The 16940-nt window shown below is 32.7% G+C and overlaps 1 protein-coding gene across 1 annotated transcript; it reads left to right on the top strand.

Annotated features, from left to right (window-relative positions):
* Window positions 1-387: 387 nt before the first annotated feature.
* LOC132719823 (uncharacterized transporter slc-17.2-like) lies at window positions 388-14746 on the top strand. Its single transcript, XM_060703745.1, has 14 exons — window positions 388-639; window positions 4569-4721; window positions 5357-5448; window positions 5978-6081; window positions 6992-7121; window positions 7697-7784; window positions 8231-8326; window positions 9145-9275; window positions 9608-9757; window positions 10341-10473; window positions 11111-11261; window positions 12122-12212; window positions 13837-13935; window positions 14175-14746. The coding sequence occupies exons 1-14, from the start codon at window positions 609-611 to the stop codon at window positions 14442-14444; spliced, it is 1719 nt and encodes a 572-aa protein (XP_060559728.1). The 5' UTR covers window positions 388-608; the 3' UTR covers window positions 14445-14746.
* Window positions 14747-16940: the final 2194 nt, after the last annotated feature.

The raw sequence follows: 16940 nt of genomic DNA, 5'->3' as shown, positions 1-16940 counted from the left end.
AACAATGAATTAGAGTAACAACTTAGTCAGGTTTGGTGAAAAACAAAAGAAAGTGTTTTTCTTTTGACTTTTGTAATATACATATATTTATCATTACTAATTTTAAAATTGTTCACATTAATTATATTCTACCCCCCACCCCGCCTGTTAATATAATCTACGTGCTAAAACCAGTTGTTTATCATTATATTAAATGAAAGTAGCAAACTAATTTACATAGACAATTATGTCACAATTACAGTTTCCTGGTGACCTTAAAATAAAACGTCCCGTCAAGTTTCTGGTTTACTGCCTGAATGATAAAAATAAATGCAAATACTTCTCACTTATTATTTATATAAACAGCGTACTCATTCTTTTTAACTTAATATAAAAAATCATCACTTTTCATATTTAGCGCGCATACATGTCAGCGAAAAAAATCGTTTCCGCTGGACGGTCATGCTTTCTGTCCGTTCCGCTACAAGAATATATTTTGCAATCATCATCTTGGAAAGGAATTGCATTACATAAATAAAAGCATAACTTTAATAGATTGAAGAAGGACATTTGCACAACTAAATCATATTGTATACGGATTTAAACGTTTAGTGCTTGTTAAAGACAGAATGGGTGTAAAGGATAAATTGCCAATTAACGGTAAAAAGAAACAGAATTTTGTTGAATATAAAGTACTAAGTAAAGGGTAAAAAGAATTAATTAAATAAAATTACAAAAAATAATTAACTATTTTGCATAAGTATGCTTTATATTTTTTGTTTCAATTAATGTAATAACATTTTAATTATTAAATGCTATTTAAGTCCCCAAAATGTTTACAATTTTTATTTTTCTGTGCAGTCTGATATTATGTTTTCCGAATGGCACTATGAAGCTGAACAATATGTTTTGCATTTGGTCATTAATAAACTTGTAACGATTTAGTGTTTTCGCCAAGAAGACAAAATACCACTTTGTTCACGTTAATCAATTATTTCACATTTAACACTGATTTGGTAACGTGCTGACATGCTATAAATCCATATTAAAACATTTATTAAAGAGAGGTTTCCCTTTACTTCAGAGTAAAAGTCGTTTTCATTTCTTTGGTTAAATTTGTGTTTAATAAATGAGGACAATTATTTGTACAATGGGAAAAATCCTTACTTAATGTTTCAGAAATTGTCTTTTAGTGAAATGATTTTCTTTTGAATGTTATATCATCTAATGTTTTGTAATTTCGGTTTTACATAACATTGGCAATTCCTCAGATAAATTGCACATGATTGATAATTGATTGACTTATTAATAATTTATTTCGATTGTTTTAAAAACTTTAGGAAGGTTATCAATATAATTCTAAATGAAATATTGAATACACTTATACCTGTAACTACGTGTTTAGATCTCAGTTTGTTCTGATGAATTTCGACATAATTTTGTAAAGATACGTTTATCTTTAAATTGATCTTTACGCTGAAAGGCACATTAATTATACCTTAGAAACAAAAAAGAGTTCCTTCTTTAAACAAAGTAGTATTTTGACTATCACAAAAATACTCAATCACTATACCTGTACGTAAAAATCAACAGAAGTCAAATATTGTTCAGATGATTGTCCTATGAGTAACCTTTTTGACATTTCTATTGGTAGCTTATGTTTTTGTGTTTCGATATTATTAGTTCCAATTAACTTAGAATGTACTGTTCCAAATTCAAAGCTGACAGAATAAATAACAAAGTTTCAGCAGATTAAGGATTAAAATTGAATTAGTTTCTGCATGCATTTGCATTCTCTATAAAAGCATTACTTAATCATATGCATTGAAGTAACTTACAGACTAAAATACTAATTTAGTATGATTCTTTTTTATGTTTAATCTAATATTTAAGTTTTTGAAAATGGAGATCCATAGAAAGAGAAAAAAGGAAGTGACTTGCAGGCTCAGTTTGATTATGTTCATGAGAGATAATGTAAAATCCAGCATTTCTCACGCCCACTAGCACCGGTCTAGGAAGAATTCAGTCCTTGACACAAAATGGCCACACATGACCAGAAAATATAACAACCTTGAGATGCAGTACAGAGCAACTTATTACAGCCGCCACACAGTACTTAGGCCTTTATAAGCTAACTTTCGGATCCAATCCATTTTAAATAATTCATGTTTGTCTCATATATGTGATGTGATTTTGTTGGATAAAACTATAAGTATTTCTGTTACTTCATATTGCAATGTATTATAAATAGAAGTTTTCCTCGAACAGAGACTTGTTTTATAAAAGACTTGTTTTGGTTAAGACTTGTTTTGGTTAAGACTTGTTTTGGTTAAGACTTGTTTTGGTAAAGACTTGTTTTGGTTAAGACTTGTTTTGTAAAAAGGTCGATCGTGATCATTGTCCTTGTTTTACACAAATTACAATTGCATCATCTCCGCAAGATGTAAACAGAAAATTCATGTTTGTTTCAATATTAAATGCCGCGTGATAATTTATAAGATATATTCTCCGTGGGACTTGCATTTTGACAAATGCCCTGTGACACCATGTGCAGGTTTACAAAAATATTACACCAACGCGAGCATGTTAACACGGTTAAGAAATGCTTTCACCACCTAGTACAATGTGAATGTATTTCAGCTTATATATGTTTTAAACTTCGTTCGAGTGTAAAATAACAACAATTTAGCATGGAGCTGACACAAAAGCGGAAAACAATGTCAAGTATTTCTCTATATCGCCGCAAATACACGATACTTTTCATTTTCTCTTTGAATGGCCATCACAACTTAGACTCTAGCTTGAATAACATTAGATCATCGGTTGCTTTAATACAAAAATAATATTATGTTACAATAAAGGCAATATAAATTTTGGTTAATTTGACACGGAAATGAAATAATTATATCAAGTCTTCCTTTGAAAAAAAAAACCAACAACAACAAAAACAACAACAACAACAACAACAACAAAACAATCCGTTTTCATTTGCTTTGATTTGCCATTGCAACTTCAGGGAGTAGTCATTCTTTGCAACGATATAAACCTGATTTGAAAATAAATTTTTACTTCTTTAAATCACTGCAAGTCAAAACAAATGTATTTTTTAATTAAAAAATAAAATGAATAAGAATAAATAAAAAATATGAATAAATGATAAAGTATTATTTTAAAAGGACGTCTGAATTAATAAAAAGAAAGCGTTAGTTCGCCGTTTAATACAACAGAATAATTAAAATTATTAAAATTATAGTGGTAGACTTACGTCAACTTATGTAAGATATAGGGTAGTTTGTTAACAATACCTATGTGATATATGTAAACTAATATAGCGAATTGCTGCTTTAGCCACAAAAAAGTGAAAGAAATATATTACAATGTCACTAAACTAGATATATTTAAATATCTCAGCGGGTGTGTGTGCGTCTATATACATTGTTTCATAGTTTATGCAAAATAATCTTAGTACTTGTAATTTCAAAGGACACCACCTTTCGCCGTCAGTAGTCACTGTCAAACTGAATGGAAGAAATTAACCAAACTGAATGTTGTTAATTGATGTTGTCAGCTTACGTGTCGAAATAAACTACTTACTTAAAAGATTATTTTTTTTGAAAAACGTTATTTTCTTAAATACATGAATATATATGTATATCCATCATTTACTCGTGATCAAAGACAAAAACAAGGTTATGAGCATAAATAATAGTTCGTCCATTTAATAAGACAAATAAAATGAATTCTATCTTTCGTTGTCCTAGAAAAGGGACAGTGTTATCCAAAAATAAACCATACACATTCATTTTATTTATACTTCGTCAACGAGCTATCATATAAAGTCACGAATAAAAATGGTTAAATATTTGTACAAAAAACACATAAAGATGACAAAATGCTGGATTTTCAAGGGTTACGTATGATAGTGTTAACTGTGTTATCTTGAAATGAGAACATTGGTCCAATGATAATAACGCTTTTTTTTGTTTTGCTTTCTTCATATATGATATTATGATAGTTCGTTCTCTTACTTTTGATATGCTTCCTTAACTTTTTAAGAGGCAACTCTTATTATTATCATCTTTTGATTAAAAAAATTAGAAAGCATGTTAGATGATAATAACATAAATAGTATATAAATAAAGTAATTTAAGCTAACGTGAAAGCACTTCGATTCCCAAATTAAAATACTTAAAATATATATTTATATAAATATGCCTTAAAATATGCCTACAAATGTGATATGATAAAATATTAGGGTTTTAGTATCCATAAAGCGTGCACAAGTTCATATGCACATGTGGCACTAACGTGTCACATTGAAGGTTCCTTGATAACCGCCGTATGAACACAACTGCGGATGTTTCTAAATTCAAAACTTCACCATTTTCGTGCTTAAATGTTGAATTTTACTTAAGCCGGTACTAGGGTAGTTTGCAATTGACAGTATCGTCCATAAACAGGCTTAAACAAACCGAGCATGCAACGTTTTCAATTTTTCCGTTTTAGAATTTCTTTAGGGTTTCCCATTTTCTCTTTTTGGCAATATATTTGTATTATTGACGACATTGTTATTTTTAATATCCCATAAGATGTTCGAGTTCCCGGATGTTGTTCACAGAGATGGATTCTTGCCTACGTTGGCTTTTTTGGATTCGCCGTCTTCAACTCTTTGCGAGTAAATCTGAGCGTAGCGGTCGTTTGCATGGTGAAGACTCCAAAAATAGACTTTGATGCCATCAAAGGTGATATAATTATTAACTTAAATAACATTCAGAATTGGAAACACGTTTTTTTTAATTCATATAAAGAAAGTTATTTCCTTTATGGCAATCTTTGATATTGTCTTCTTATGTAAGAATAATGTCCAGCTCTTTGTCATACATATCTAAGGCCTATAGCAGATATTTATATTGCGATGTTAGGCTGGAACACGTTAACAAGTATTGCCTCAACATATCGAGTAATCATTCACCATTACATTCTATAATGTCTGTCTGTTTGCCAATTTCCTATATAAGTCTCACTTTTATAATATCATAATCGCCATCACCATAAACTCCATTTGCAGATAACAGATAAGTAATGTCATCATTATTTTAATCTGTATTCAAATGATATTTATATTTATACTTGGATACAGGTTATTCTTAGCTTTACATGCATTGTTGTATTTTTTTGTTTAGAAATCAGAATTAAAGCGTTGTTTGTTCACCGCGTTAAGGCTATTTTTGGTCAACATATTTTTTATAGGCCCTTTCATTTAAGATTCTATAAGATTTCAATTAATAATATGATATTGTATTAATTCTATCTGTCATATTTTTGTCATTTAGTCATATTTTATCAATATGTCTTATGAACGCTATTTCATTTTAAGGATTGAAGAATTATACTAACGGGACTGTTTTGCCAAAAGGATTTGATTTGAATTGTATCAAAGAAGAGGAAGAAGCATCGCATTCAAGTGACGTAAAAATATTTTGACGTCATCGACTTAGTCTTAAATTGCAATTACATACATATTGTAATCAAATATTTGATATATTCAAAAGTGTGACAATTTAGGGAACTGAAAAATTAAAACGGATTCGAATCATTCTGATATTTAGTTAACAGATCAATATGGCTGTAAAAGAACTGCAAAGGTACTTTGGCATACATACAGTATTAAAATTCAAGGGCAAAGACCTTACTTAAGATATATTAATCTAGTCAGATTGACATTCAGAGCTACATTGTAATTGAGCACTTTGGTTGTATTGCAAACGTATTTGTATAAATTCGTAATCCAACAGATTTTCAGCAAAACTGTCGAAAATGATTCTTAAAATACAATTATATATGTTTGTTGCTGTTGAAATTTAAAACATTGGATTACTTATTCCAGATCGGTTAAAAGAATTCAATGTTTGATTGTTCATATAGACCTACTGGAAATGAAATGAAAAAACTACAGTTTATGATATACATGTATCCCAATTGTTCTTATATTATTTAGAGAGCTGAATTGGAATGGGATGTGGCAACAAAGGAACTTATACTGGCATCGTTTTATTACGGGTATATTATAACTCAAATTCCAGGAGGCTGGCTGGCACACAGGTACGTGATAAGGACACTTCTCTCATAATGTTTTCAATTTATGTTGCTATATGTTAAAGGAAATTAAATATGTTTACCATCAAAGTTTAGAAAAATATTTAATCCTTCAACTGCAACATGGTCCTTTTTTAAATTGGTCTTGATCTGCAACATTATTGGTCTCTAATTTTACAGAATATTTTAGGTAAGAAACACAATGTCACAGCGTCTTATGGTCTGTGCTGCATGTTATTCTGTGTTTTTGTCAACGAGGCAAACAACTTTGATAATTTTCTAATTTTTCCTTCATATCTATATCCTTGTACATGACATTCTTTGAAGTTATGAAGCAATCATATTTGGGGGTTTGTTTTATGTTAAGTTGATAGTTGATATAATACATACACCTGTTTATTTCAATTGTATACATTTTTGACAACTTTGTCTGCGATAATAAAACAGTAAAATTAATAAGACAAATTGATCTTTTGCTGTAACTAAAAATATTAAAATTTAATAATAATGATAAAAAAACCTTGATAAAATTAAAGGGACTCCACTGAGGTTTGTTTTTGACATGAAGTTTCTGTAAATTTTGTTTCCAGATGTTCATACCATTTGTAGCTTTATGTGCAAAGTGTCAGACCGTTCGCTCCAAAATAATATCCTTTATTGTGCAAATTGACCTATAAAAGAAAAGCGTTTCAACGCTTTAAATAACTAAAATCAGGTCAAGAATCGCACTAAATTTCGATTTTTCAATTTAATCCTGTGTATACTTCTTTAGTGTCTTCCTTTTTATTTTCTCAGAAAAATGTTAGACTTTGATTGTATGTTTTTATTTTTTGGTTTTTGGACTTCAGTGGAGCTTCTTTAATTTTAGGTAACAACTTTTGAACACTAGTTCAATGTCTTGCGTTTTGTTTCCTAGGTTCGGCGGGAAGAGAGTTTTGTTCATTTCAATATTTGCTTCATCTGTTTTGACATTACTTGTTCCATTATGTTCCCGTACCAGTGTTTACCTTTTGTTTGCTCTCCGAGTTTGTATTGGTTTGTTTTCTGTAAGTATGAAAGCTGAATGTTTCTTTTAACAAGAACAATATTTGCCTTGTGCTGAACACTTCCAGCTCAAAACTATTTTTTCCATTTTTTAAAACTTTTATAAATATAAGGGGTTTGAGGTTTCCTTGAAAAGGATATACCTGTTTTATGATTTACTGTGTCATTTGTTTATTGTTAATCGTCAATGAATGAATGGTTGAAAGAGGCAATTACCATCACAGCATATGAGAAAGCATTTATTTAGGAATTGAATTTTATAAAGATAAATTGGTAAAATAAAAAAAAACGAAACATCTAGTGAAGAGGCTCCAGTTGGATGTTATGCCATCGACTTCAGTGTATCGTCAATAACTTGGAATTAAGTTTTACAACTGAAACTCAATATAATATTATAATTTTAAATGCAACGCTTAATACATGTTCTAGCTAAAGAGATACATTTGTAAAATAGATAAAAAAACAACAACAAAAAACAACGAAAAAACAACAAAAAACATACATGTATTTTGATTCTTTTCCAAATAACATCTTTTTGTTGTATGTATCATACATATATTCATATAACAATATGTAGGCAATGACGTTTCCTGCAATGCATGACATGTGGGGGCAGTGGGCACCGCCTTTAGAGAGAAGTAAACTCACGGCGCTTTGTTATGCAGGTTAGTCAAGATTGTGCTCTATTTTGTGACTCCATGCAACTGGAAAACCATTATATTCAGAACCTGTAGGCTTACTTTAATAGAAAACTGGTTACCAAACCCAAGGGAACCAGTTAATGCTATTATGTAAAATCGTGACTTGCTGGTTTATCCCTTTATCTGGTGATTTTTTTTATTTATTGCTCTAAGATTTACACTATTTTAAATTGGGTTTAACAGTTTATTCGCAGTTGAGGAATTTCAATATTTAGATATATAAGTAATGCACCAACTGTATAAAGTCTGAGGACTGCCAAGGTGGCAAAAGTTCTAAAAGATTATAACGATCCAAAAGCAAATAAGTGTCTTTTTATCGACAAATTTTAAGAAAACACAACTAGATTAAACCAAATAAAGGAACTAAGAGTTTTTGAAAAATACATGTCATTTGTTAATTAAATTTTAAGGCGCCACATTTGGAAATGTTTTGACATTTAGCACTTCCGGTGTACTGTGTGCTTATGGATTCGACAGTGGCTGGGGCTCTATATTTTATATAACAGGTAAGAATTACGAAACAATCTAACTTTATGATTGTACTGACTATCAGTTGAAAAATATAGACTGTGACCATTTAGGAGGTAAATTATCTAGACTAACTGATTTAAATAAAAACTTGTTACCGCAATATCCCTGCAACTATTTATTTTGTTAGAGTCCCTTTTTTTCATATCAGGTACTTAAAGTGCAATTGGCTTACTCCACGAAATTGGATAAAAGCCACTAGTGAAAATATGAAATTTCACATAAAAAATCGGAGAAAATAAATCGTTGCTTTTCATAGATCGTTCTGTAAAAAAGGTCATAAATAAAAGAATAAAAGTATTTGGCCCACCCAGTTCACAAATCATGACCAATTGTCCAAACCCAATGCTTTTATACATTTATAAATATAACGTCAATGAAATCAGGCGAACACATTTAGATACAAAAAGTTAGGCGAGATGGTTTTGACCCCTGGTGTTGATTTAAGTTTGTAAAAGGTTAGGCAAACTTTCGGCGCCATATGACCTAAATTGTGTTGGTGCGCCATAAAACCAAACAAAAAAAAATAAAAAATATAACAATCTTGTTTTTGTATTTTATATTTGTATATTAAGATAGTAATTATAGTATAAGTTATGACAGTAATAGTCTCAAAGAAAGTTCTATCTTTAAGAACAAGTTCAAAATTAAGATAAACTGTTAAAAGTGAATTAAGGTGATATTGTGAGTTAGAAATTTTTTTACTTGCATGTAACATTTTAAAATATTTTTTACAAAGCATCACGCAACTTTCTAGACTTATTAAGATTTAATCATATGAAATACATCATTTCAGGCTCTCTCGGGATAATATGGACGGGGTTATGGCTGTTATTTGTTGCCAATAACCCGGCATCACACCCGAGAATAACAGCAGCTGAAAAATTCTACATCATTGACAGTATTAGTCATGGCAAAAAGAATACGGTACTATAAAACCACATGTTTATAAATAGTAATTCTTTCATTAAATAATCAAACTTTTCCAACGGAAAATTGTGGTTGGTAGATTGGTGAATGTCGGTAGATGGCTAGGCGTTCACATTTTCTCGTACCTTTCCCCGAGGGATTTCATCAAGTGAATATTGCCGAGATTTCAAAATTTGATAATTTTCTGGCAGATTAGCGTCTCTTTGTTGTTTCTCATAATTATGTAATATTGGATGAGTGGCAATCTTGTTTTTGTTTAAATTCAAATTGTTCAGTATAAAATTCATTAGTTGATTATCGCCTCATCTTTCTTCATGCTTTTTTTTCAGTATACCATCGTGCCTTGGTTGTCTATAATAAAGTCACCGTGTCTGTTCGCTTGTTTGACAGCCCACGTGTGTAACAACTGGACGAACGCTACACTGCTCACAAATATACCAACATTTATGAAAGACGTTCTTCATTTTGATATAAAAAGTGTAAGTTCATATAATTGTTTAAACGAAGTGATTACCTGAAAGAGTTATCGACAATTATCATTTCGATTGGCATGATTTGATCACCACCATTGTTGGCCAACGTTTATGCCTTGGAGTATGCACTTATCTAGACGAAGAGAGTTTTACCAGCGTTGCCATGCCAAAGATATGACAGAAACGGAATATGAGTAATATTTAACTAAAAATATCATCTCCTAGCTAGCTTGTTTTAAATAAGATATTTTATGTATGTTATGTAGAAATGTTGTCCACAAATATGAAGGCGTACTGTAACCGGTACTGTTGGCCTAGTGGTTAAGGCGTAATTCAAGGATGAACGTTTCTCGTGGGACTCGTTCCGAAATGGCCGCTTCGTGAGCCACGAGGTATTTAAAATGAATGGTTACCGATTTCTATCCGCCTGGTGCCTTGCATAGTGGTAGGAGTTGGGAGGTTCATGATATGCAAGCAAAAGGTGTCTCATAAGTCAGAAATGGCTGGCCCTTACAGTAGGGGTGACACTATAATAAACAAGACCTTTACCTTTTATATGATATGCAACATGTTTCGTTTGTAATTTCAGAATGGGGTATTGTCAGCGGTACCCTACATTTGTCAGTTTTTGTCAGGAATATTGTCAGGCCAATTCGCTGACTTTCTTAGATCTAGAAAATATTTATCAACAACTGCCACGAGAAAGACTTTTCAAACATGCAGTAAGTGAACTATGATAAAGAGTATACATCCTGAAATGATCTTACATAATAATGAAAAGGTTGGCATCGTATCACATTTAGTTGCAAATACATTTATGTAAGGTATATGCTGTTTTTTTGTTTTGTTTTTGTTTTTTGTTTTTTAATGTTGAAATGATTTTATTCAGTAAATCTCACGATTAATTCAATATACAAACATGCAATTATTGCTTATGTTTTATTTGAATACAAATGTATAAGTATACATAAAAATGCATTTTTGTTTCATGTTAGGGCATAATAGTTGTCACAATATTAGTCTGAAAAAAGTCAAATATTTTATTCAACTGCCAGACTTGAATATTTTATTGCTAAAGTAAACTTTGTATTTTAATCAAGATACATTCAATTAGAAATATAACGTTATCTGATGTCTCAATAAAGTTACCGAAGGAACTTGAAATTCTATCGAATAATCAATAAATTAACAATACTATCCAAAAATACCCCGGGCTATATAGTATTAAAATCTGTATCTGTATCTGTATTTTTTGGATATAACTGTTGATATTGATAGAATTTCAAGTTCCTGTGGTTACGGATATGCACATCTGTTTATTTTGGGTTTCGGAAAGCAAATGATTCACATATATTTCAGGTTTTATGGGTGCTGCAACATGTTTAATTGGAACAGGTTTTTGTGCATGTGATCATAGAACATTAGCAGTAATATTGTTGTCTTTAGCAATGACCTTCATGGGACTCGGGCGTGCTGGATATATGGTCAACCACGTGGACTTTGCACCTGCGTACATTTTTAATTTAAATTTTTACATCAAAATAGTATACATTATATTTACTTTTATCCACGTTCCTAGGCATATCTGTTAAATAGAAATTATATTATGATTTTATAATAGTAAGTAACTGATTATAGGCAGTATACTTTAGATAAGCCGAGACCTATATTGATTCTAAATTGGTTGGAGTTATCTATATGATGACAAGTTGATGTCGGCTCAACGAGGGCGCGATTTCATGAATATAAAAATTTAAATCTCTAAAATGTATTTGAAGAGAAAATAAATCGCACTACACACAAGTATTAAAAATGATTCCCCTAACAACGTTTCATTTGAAAAAGTTATTATATCTGTAAACATTGGTTGTTTGAACAGAAATTGGCCTTTTCTAATTTGAAAAAAAGTATTATATCTATAAACATTTACATTTGTTTGAAAAAAAAGTATTATATCAGTTAGCTATGTTGGCTGATATGGTACGCTTTTGTGCGTAGCGTTGGCGTTAGCGACAACACGACGAAGCGTCAAACGGCGTGTTGTCACGATGTCACATTGTCGCTCGATTCAAATTGAAGGATTGGTTTATAAGCCAAGCGACAGGGCGATATCGCAAAAAAGGGGCCGCACGACAACGCGCCGTTTGGCGTGCCGCGCTAGAGACAGGACGACAAGACGACAGTGCAACAACGCGCCGTTTAGCGCTTCAAATGGCGTGTTGTTGCTAGCGACAGGGCGACAAGACGACAGTGTGACAACGCGCCGTTTGGCGCTTTGTCGTGTTGTCGCTAGCGCCAACTAGGCGCACAAAAGCGTACCAAATCAGCCACCATAGCTAGCATATATACATTTGTTTTACATCAATCTAGGTATGCGGGAGTCTTGTTTGGAATAACAAACACTTCAGCTGCACTGACAGGAATGACTGCGCCATTATTAGTGGGATATCTTACACCAAACGTATGTATCATATTCCGCTTTTCATTTTTCCACTGTAATTCATTACCCTGAATTGATCTATTACATTTATTATTTCATTTAGGAGTAATGAGCCAAATAACTTGTCACAAGAATTTCAGAAATAAAAATTTTAAGATAGTATATTGAGAATCATGTATCATCCTGATATTCTTCTCGTGCACTTGTAAAAGAAAGTGTGCACTTGGTTACAAGGAAATTTTGTATACTGATATAAGAAAACTATTGGCATATTTAGTATCAAAATGTGCAGAAATATATTGACTGTTGGGTGGTTTATACTTAATTGGAATTTTATTGTTATCAGAACTTTTTGTAACATGCAAACAGCTGAGGGATGAAAAATAAAAGTTGAAGAATTGTGTATTTTTGTAAATACACATTTGTCTTTGGACACTTTTTAAGGTTTGAATGGAATAAGGTCATATGACGTTGCGGAGGGTCCATGCAGTCTTCAACCTTTTTCTTGATCCATAGATGAGATGAGCCATCAAATATTGATAATTGGTCACGTAACGAGTAAAAAAAATAACTTTTACTCAACACCCTGCCGCTATATACACGTAACCAAACTTCTGATAATTATCAAATCTCAATACAAATCAACCATTATATGGTTAATATATTTCTGTAAATATTGATACATGCACTAACTTTGGCACTGTACTGCCTTTGTATACAGAATTTCTAAGTAACCTAGACATGCAAGCGCACACTTCCCCGAGTATATAAACCATATTAAAAACGGGACAGACTAGGGCGGGACATGCTCAGTGGTTAAGCTGCGGTCTAACTTACTCCCGGCAGAGCCCAGGACCACACCGGTAAGTTACTAAATGATCCGGGACGATCCGGGGTGAAATTATTGTTGCGGACACACTTACCCCGGCAGCACTACGGTAATTTCCAACTAACCACTCAGGATGCGCTCCGGACCATCCAGGCAGAGCCCAGGTGCAGCTACGGTTCATGCCGGTGCTTCCCCGGTTGACGCCGGAAGAGCCCAGGTTGACCCAGGCAGAGCCCCGGTCGATCCAGGCAGAGCCCATGCAGGGCGATCCAGGCAGAGTCCCGGTGGATTGAAAACGCGCGAAAATGATAACATTTAAACATATTTTTTATTTAATATAATATCTATTGTTCCAGAACAGTAATTCATGATGATTTTCTAAAAAATCCTTATGCAAGACTGGATAGAAGGGAAATGGGAAGGGTTTTAATACAAACAAGTGCAATCATCGCAAATTGTCGTGATTCTTTTGAAATGAACCGGGCTTTACCGGGATCAACCGTAGCTCCATCGTCATCCTCCGGGGCTCTGCCGGCATTCACCGGGCTCTGCCAGCATTCACCGGGGCTCTGCCAGCTGTATCATACCCCGGATCATCCCCGGTTTGTGCCGACAGAGCTACGGTGCTTCCCCGGTGTCACCCCGGTCGTTCCCGACAGAGCTAAGGATGAAGCCGGCAAAGCTATATTTCCCGGACCACCCCGGTATATGTAGATCAAGAAACAAACTGTAATAGCCAAATACTACAAGATATAATGGGGAAAATGTAATACAAAAATCAATATTAATGTCATTCTAATTTATCACTTATTCCAGGCAAGTGCCTCCGAGTGGCGTAACGTATTTTACGTGTGTGCTGGTTTCGACGTGGTTGGAACTATAATATTTGCTGTTTTTGCTTCTGGAGAACTTCAGGTATTATGCTTGAAATATATCTGATACCTAAAATTGAATTATTTTCATAACATTGATATTGTCCTTGACTTGTTTGGAAGGCAGAATCAATCAATCAATCAATCAATCAATCAATCGATGAACACGATTATAAGCCATGTTAAAATTCAAAAGAAATTTGTACTTAATTGTGTACGTACCATGGTGAAAAGATCTCTTTATAATAATGATTAATATAATATGAATAACTTTCTTTCTAGGAATGGGCTAAACTTACAGACAATGTAAAGTTAGAAGCACATTCAAATGACTGCTGTGATGAAAATGTGACAGAACCAAACTATGCACGTGCAATAAACAACATATCAAAAGAGGCAGATACAAGTTCAAGTGAAAGAAAACACAAGTATATTGAATCTGTGGATTATGGACAAAGTGGCAGTGTTAAATCAGAACAGCTAAGTGACGGGGGAAATAGTCATGTTAATTACGGATGTGAAGACGATAATACCCTTCATTGCAGGCTTTAACATATATCTAAGTGACCCTGTTGTCAAAGAAGCCGAGCAGTTTATTCAAACTAATCATAGCCTTAATTGCAGTTACAGCAAGGAGCTAGTAAATGAACAAAATAAGACTGTAGAGCTAGTAACAACGCTTAAAAAAACTTTACGTACAAAAAAATCAAGCTTAAGTCATTAATACAAATTAAAATAGCTTATACCGTATATATATAATTTATATATTTCTTTTTGGCAGAATTATATTTCATATATAATACATTTGTATAGCATGATGTTCCAATCCAATATGAAATACATACTACAAAATTTGCAGATTTCTTTTCTTTCAGCTTTAGTCAATAACAATTTCAAACACTACATCACTTGCCTCTTTTAATGCAAGGAACTTAACCGAGATCCAAAAGCCTAAATTTTAATTTCTTTCATAGATAAACGCTGGCAGTCCCCAGTATACATTATGGGCAGTGTACATGGACATGAAATGTACATAATGAACGGGGTCATCTACGGGTACTATCCGAGATGCATGAAGTTATCAAGCATGTCTACAAACATTGGTAGACCATTATGACTGTACTTTTAAATTATTATCAATAACCATAATACTTTTAAATTATTATCAATAACCATAATACTTTTAAATTATTATCAATAACCATAATACTTTAAATTATTATCAATAACCATATTACTTTAAAATTATTATCAATAACCATATTCATCTAACCTGATTGTTTTCTTTAATCTTTATTTCGTTTAATCAGATGACCTATGTAGTTGCAGAGTGGCATAGAAGAGGTCCGAGTAATATGTTGGATGTGCACAGCAGGCAAGATGTGTTTAGCAAATCTAATGATAGATATACATGATTTAAACGTGAGCAGTCCCATCATGTCAAAACACCTCAGTGAAGTCCCTTTAATGTTACAATCTGACCTTCGGAGGTAACCGAGTATTGACTGAAAAGATAATCTCTGGTCAAGAAAGAGAACAAAACAAAACACATATTTTAAGATGGAACATTTATTTGCCTTCTAGTGGTCACAATATGGTATAAAATTAAAACAGCATTTCAAACAATAAAAGTCATTAACCCTTGACCTGCTAAATATCTTAGATGAACTTGTCCATTTTTCTATCTGGACATAACCATTTATCATCTTTAGGGAGAATTTCAAAGTAAGTACCAACTGAATAGCCAATAGTGCAGACCATGATCAGACAGCAGGGATGTACCGGCTAGTCATGGTCTACACTAGTTGCATGGGTAGCTGTTGCTGTAAGCAGGCTAAGAGTTATTCAAAACCTTGATTTAATTATAATCTTAACAGAAGGGATTAAAAAATGATAAAATTTTATAGTTTGTCTTCATTCTACTAATCCAAAAAAGACTTAACTTACTTTTTTTAAAATCCTAAATTTTATCAGAAATAGAAAGATTTTTTGTTGGTATTTCATAGGTAACATCAATGAACCAATATCCTATAGAATGTCTCATATAAATTATATATCATGACAAAAAAACCTCTTTTGCAACCCAGCATGCAATTCTTCTCAAAAAGTAACAGTTAAGTTCCATATTAGGGAACTTTTTTTTGCATTCTCTGATTTTAAACTAAACCTTACCCACCTAAATATGAGCCGCGTCACGACAAAGCCAACGTAATGGGTTTGCGACCAGTATGGATTCAGACCAGCCTGCGCTTCCGCGCAGTCTGATCAGGATCCATGCTGTTCGCTATCAGTTTCTCCACTTGTAAGAGAGTTGGTAACGAACAGCATGGATCCTGATCAGACTGCGCGGATGCGCAGGCTGGTCTGGATCCATGCTGGTCGCAAACGCACTATGTTGGTTTTGCCGTGACACTGCTCATATATTTATTGGACTTGTTAATTATTCAATCCGGACAAAACCATTCATCATTGTTAGAGGAAATTCAAAATAAGTACGGACTGAAAAGCAAACAATGCAGACCATGATCAGATGCCACAGATTTGCCGGCTGATCTTGGTTTGTGTTAGTCACATGGGTAGAGTAAGGTGTCACCAGCAGGCTTAAAGTAGTTCCTGTGCAATGAACAAGAAAGTAGTTCCTGTGAAAATGAATGTAAGATGAATGATGAAAATGAAAACTTATATCTTGCGATGAATAATTGAAAATACAACATCAATAAAATCTGTTTACTCAAATGGATACATTATTTGACTATTAACGAAACAAATCGGACAAAACTTCTAAAAGACAATTGTTTAAGACATCAACAAAAAGCAAAAATTCAAAATTTCTTAAAAAGCTAGATTATCCTTTGATTTCTTTGTGATAGAATGTTTTGCTTGTTTTTAAGGTTTTCTACCAATAATACAGAGATGTTTTTGAAAAGAAAGGCCATAACTCTGCCAAAAATTTTCAAATTATTTAATTTCGATAATCATCCTGTGATGGTTATGGTTAAAAACACTTGGTAAATGCACAAGTTATATACAGAAGATATTATTAACACT

The sequence above is a fragment of the Ruditapes philippinarum genome, unplaced genomic scaffold (assembly GCF_026571515.1).
Source record: "Ruditapes philippinarum isolate M1 unplaced genomic scaffold, ASM2657151v2 ctg3314_1_1_1_1, whole genome shotgun sequence".
In the NCBI taxonomy this organism is placed as follows: Eukaryota; Metazoa; Mollusca; class Bivalvia; order Venerida; family Veneridae; genus Ruditapes; species Ruditapes philippinarum.
This window is presented reverse-complemented; position numbering and strand designations above follow the sequence as displayed.